We start from the raw sequence: 5,038 nt of genomic DNA, 5'->3' as shown, positions 1-5,038 counted from the left end.
TACTCATGCTCAGCTCCCTTTTGTGTTCTAGGTGTATCTTAAAGACACATGCTAAAAATCGAAACATTTTAATGTTCGGTTATAAAAGGTAATTATTTCATCCTTTTGTCTTTATTTGTGTGTAGAGAGTGAACATGCCTTGGAAAGGGTATGTCCTTACTGCTTCCAGTTCCTGGTTCCTGACAGCTACCGAGTGCGTCTCAAACCGAAGATGAAAGTGACTCCACAGATAGAGAAAGTTCTTAAACGAGAGGTGAAGAACCTTAAGCTTAACATGAAACAGACAAAGCTTCTGAAAAAGTACAGGGAGTCCAGAAGTGTTCTGGTAAGGACATTTGTTTGGAACTGGCAAATACACAGTATTTCTCTAAATTTCATGCCCCTGTTTCAGTGGCCTAAAAAAGAAGGTACAGAAACCTTCTCTTAGAAGAGGCACTCACACCTACACATTTCTTTTTCATCAGCATATGACTTTTCATTTTTTTTGGAATAACTTCTATTCATAATCACATTTTTTATAATCTACCATCTACAATAGATAGAACAAGAACACAATGACAAGAACAGCAAGCTTTCCCCTCCAAAAAAAACCCCACAGCTCCACACGTCAGAGAAGGTACACGGGCAACTCTGCCTTCCCTGTGGTATCTTTAGCAGCAGTCAAGGTAGACTCTGCAGCTGTCTAAAATCTTGCAGAAAATCAAGTGATTTCTTCCTGCCAGGAAGCTCTGGCATTTCCACTGTCAGCTACTGTATCATTTGCATAGTTTTGCAAAAATTGGCAAGAGTAGCAGACACCTGCCTTGCTCATTTTTTCCTATGAAGGTGGCAGAACTAAGACCAAGCAACTCTACTAGATGTAGAGCCTTAATACAGCCATGTAGATCCTAAATCCATTGCTAAGAATACTCCCATACCTAAGAAGAAAAACATGCCATTGACTGAAGTTAGGCTGGTTGTGCCAGTATGTAACTTGACATTTGCTGACCTTGTTGCAGTTCTATCTGTTGTTCAGTTGAGCAAATATATTTTAACACAAGCTTTATTTCATTTATTTCACAAGATTCTCAGGGATAATTGTTACCTTCTGGATTAATTTGTCACTTTCAAATATTGCTGTCCGTAGGAAGTCTTTCAAAACTAAACCACATAGGTAATTTAAACAAGTTGATGTTGCCCTTGGGGCTTCAGTTGTTTTTCCTAGAAGTACTCAGGGATATGAGATTTAATTATTTTTTATAATAATTACTCTTTGAAAAATAATAGTATACATTTAATCTAGTGTTGCCAAGGTCTGTCCTACTCTTAAAACAAGTTATATGAGTGGCTGCTGTAATAAAGGAGACAGCAATCTATTGTACCCAGAAGTTGCTGGCACACTTAGCACTTTCTTGAATGAGAGTCTGATGATTGGGGAGTAAAACTGGCAAACCCAAAAATTATAGAAGAGTCACTAATACAAAATTAAACCGAAGAAATACCACAGAGGTTCTTGGCTGTCAGGCGAAAACAAGATGCTGCATAAAGGCACTCTCCCCAAATTGGAGATCATAGTTGAGCTTCAGAAAGGACATCTGAAAAGGTTCTTCACCCAGAGAGTGGTTGGACACTAGAACAGGTCCCCGGGGAAGTGCTCACAGCAGCAAACCTGACCAAGTTCAAGATGCATTTGGACATTGCTCTCAGGCAGATGGTGTGATTCTTGAGGATGTCCTGTGCAGTGCCAGGAGTTGGACTTCGATGATCCTTGTGGGTCCCTTCAGAATATTCTGTGATTCTGTGAGGTTAAATATTTGCTCTATTTTTCTGGGATCACAAGTATTTAGGATACATTGAGAACTGTCTCTTTAAGCAACCGATGGAAAGAACAGCGTCCTACAAAATTAGGGTGGGTTCTTACATTTATTCTGTAGCTGGAGAGAGTCTGTAGGACGCACTGTGCATTCCCATGAGTAGTTTAAAATTCAGTTTTACATAGGTCCAGTTTAAACTCTGGGTACTATTTAAATCTTGGTATGTAATTACAGTTTGCTGCATTTGTGTTCTGTTCAGTTTGCATTTTTCCTGCGGATTATAATTTAAGTGTTTCTTGTCTTAAGTCTTTCAAATGCTGTCAGCAACTGGCAGCTTTCAAAATTAGCAATGTAGATCCTTGGAATCTAATACCTGAGACTTGTGAAAATGCAAAGTCGAGTGTGGTTGGAAATTAAAGTGAGCAACAATGTGACAGGTTGTGCCTCTGACACCTTTCTTAGCAAGTGGAACTTGGTTTGAGACTGTTTCTGCCATGATAAAGGGATATAACATATAGGGACTACTTCAGGGCATTTAAAATTTTTGGCATTAACTGCATATCCAGTTCAGGGAATGGAAAGTAGCTGTGCAGGGCTATGATTAATCCAGTAATTCCTGCACAGTAAGGTGGTCCACCTCCATTTATATTCCACGGAGTGCAAAATTGCCTAGTGATGCTGGTTTTTTCTCCACCTGAATTTCATTTAAAAGAACTAAAAATACATTGATACCTGAGTGGTATAAGTTAATAATCTTTCTTTTTTTTTTTTTTAGTTCGTTAGGCTGACAAAATAATGTCTAGAGACAGTCAAAACACTTAACTGAAAATGTTGCGTTTTGGCATCTCTAAATGTAATTCTTTCTAAACAATCTGAATTTAGTTAAATTTACACACTTTGAAATGAAGAATGATTTGGTATAGATGTTTTCAAAACTGCTTAGACATTTTTGTGACAGTCTTTTGAGTGTGTTTTTTTAACCAGAAACATCATGTAACTGTTTTTCTGTCAGTGTAATTGTGTGCCTCAGAAAGTTGTCTAGCTGCATTACTCTCATGTCGCTTAATATGAGTAGTTGCCATGGCAGTAAGGGATATCAGGAATATCTGACAGTCTCTGTGACTCTCTGACATTATCTGTTCTGATGCACCTCTCAACTTACTGTGCTGCTGGAAGTTCCCTGCAGCCTAGAAGTGAACAGAGAGAAGAGAAAGTGCCCTTTGTTTAGAATCTCCTCCTTGCCCTCATAGAAAGCCTCTTCTTTGTTCACTGAGATTTGCTGTTACTGGTTAAATGGATTACTGTTTTTGAGAGTTTGGCAATTCAAATGTTTTATCTCAAGACTCCCTGGAAAGTGTGCAATATAACTTTTTTGGGGGTAGAATATGCTAACGAATTTAGATCACATGGTATGTCGTAGTTTTTAGCCAAATACAAGTTAGTACCCCTAATCTAAGGGTACTCTTGTATATAAAATGTGTCTTGTATACTCAGGATATCATATGTCCAGGTCAGGTCCTGTTTCATCTTTCTCTCTTGACAATGTTGTTTTCTGTATTTCACTGCACAACATTACATTCAGACTTATAAGTCTCCTGAAATTAGCTGCTTAGGGAATTGGGGTAATTTCTAGGGAATAAACCCATAGCATGTGTTTGATTTAAGAAGCCTGAATGAAAATACTACTTGTAAAGTATACATTACATTTTAATATCTCATGTTTTACTTAAGCAAATATTTAACATGTGTCTTGGTATTTGGAGAACAGTTTGGATAATTCTCATAATGCCTTTATAACATAGCGGTGGAAAGACTGAAAGAGTGGTTGGTATTTCCCTTCTCTCTATAGCTGGTTACGTGCAACTCATGCAACAAAACAATGAGACATTATGGTAAAAGCAGGGATTTCCTGGACGCCAATACACAGAATTCCGGCACTCCGAGTGTTAAATCCAGCCTGAAGACACCAGATGTAAAAATTCCATCTGCAAAGAAAATGACACCTGCAAGCTGCAGTAGGTTGGGATCTAAAGGGAACAGTCCCTCATCACTTCCCAGGTACCTGCGTCTCTCCTATTAAAAGCTGCACTTTGCTGAGTAGAGTGTATTATGTCTTGTTGACTGTAAATCAGTCATTTAATAAACTCTAAATTGATAACTAAGTGTTTTTCTCAGTGGTATGGTTGAGGAGATCAATTTTAACTTTCCAGTCTTTAAAGTCAAAGATTCTCATTAAAAGCCACAGTGTGCAAAGAATGCCCAATTATGTTTGTGTCATTAGTGTGAAATGTCTGCCTTAAAATTTACATAGCAGAGTCATACTTCTGTCTGCTTTCACATGAAAATACACTATTTACCTTGACATTTTGTCACTCAAATTATATCTGTGCACTTTTCACTGTTACTTTATGTTAATTCTGGTTTCTCACCTTTAAGACATTTGAGTCTTTTTGTTTTTCAGAACACGTCGATCTGGACAGGCGACACCCAACTCTGCTTCCAAGGCTCCCCGAAGAAGTTCTCACTTTTCTAAGCTAAAATGGATGCTCGAGCTAGAAGAACAAGAGAAGAGCCAGCAGGCAGATTTCAAAACCTTCTTGACTTTACTTTAGTTATACATTATTTCAAAGTAATAAAGATCACAGCAATAAATACTGTTCCAGTTTTAGTAAATCAGCAAAGTGATTTCTTTAGGTACTGCACCCGGTGAAAGCATAGACCATGTATTTTAGAAGCAAGTCCTGTTTCTAAGGGGAGTGATTGTCTGCCAGAGGGAGATAAGATAGCCAGTCTAACATGCTTGGGAATCTTGAATGTGTTTCTGCAGTTTCTGATGGCACAAGAATTAAAAGCTGGGATCAGTCCTTTGAGGAAGCTGAAGATAGCAGATCAGTCAGTGGGTCCACCAGGCCCAACAGATAGGTTGGCTGACCAGAAAGCAGTTAGGGGGTGGGGAGGCTGCAGTTTGCTCCACTTCGCTGTCCCACTATTTTTAAGGTAATTCATCACAACAGAATGTAAAACATCTCACCCCTGCTTTTCAGGTTTGAGTAAAACAAATACACTTTCACTGGTACCTTCTGCAGGTAGGGTGTTTTCAAGGGTCTAATGTAGTGTCCTGTCGTGTCGTGTCTTTTGATAGCTGTGGTAGTTTAAGCACAGCTTTTACAAAGGTTCCAAAATAACTTATATTTTACGACAGCACTTGTAAAGAGAAAGAGAAAACGATATCACCAGATTAAGTT

General features: G+C 38.5%; 1 protein-coding gene across 1 annotated transcript; it reads left to right on the top strand.

Annotated features, from left to right (window-relative positions):
• Window positions 1–133: 133 nt before the first annotated feature.
• Window positions 134–4,455, top strand: LOC103807111 (chromosome unknown open reading frame, human C18orf21). The gene is made up of 3 exons (XM_009079834.1): window positions 134–325; window positions 3,643–3,851; window positions 4,255–4,455. The coding sequence occupies exons 1-3, from the start codon at window positions 212–214 to the stop codon at window positions 4,403–4,405; spliced, it is 474 nt and encodes a 157-aa protein (XP_009078082.1). The 5' UTR covers window positions 134–211; the 3' UTR covers window positions 4,406–4,455.
• Window positions 4,456–5,038: the final 583 nt, after the last annotated feature.

The sequence above is a fragment of the Acanthisitta chloris genome, unplaced genomic scaffold (assembly GCF_000695815.1).
Source record: "Acanthisitta chloris isolate BGI_N310 unplaced genomic scaffold, ASM69581v1 scaffold4410, whole genome shotgun sequence".
NCBI classification, from domain to species: domain Eukaryota; kingdom Metazoa; phylum Chordata; class Aves; order Passeriformes; family Acanthisittidae; genus Acanthisitta; species Acanthisitta chloris.
The sequence above is the reverse complement of the archived record's forward strand: the minus strand, read 5'-3'. Positions and strand labels throughout refer to the sequence as shown.

Excerpts from the sequence above, each read along its gene's own strand:
- LOC103807111 (XM_009079834.1), top strand. The coding sequence starts at position 212 with ATGAAAGTGACTCCACAGATAGAGAAAGTTCTTAAACGAGAGGTGAAG. Across the intron at positions 326-3,642 it reads GGGAGTCCAGAAGTGTTCTG|CTGGTTACGTGCAACTCATG; the intron begins GTAAGGACATTT and ends TTCTCTCTATAG. Across the intron at positions 3,852-4,254 it reads AGTCCCTCATCACTTCCCAG|AACACGTCGATCTGGACAGG; the intron begins GTACCTGCGTCT and ends TTTGTTTTTCAG.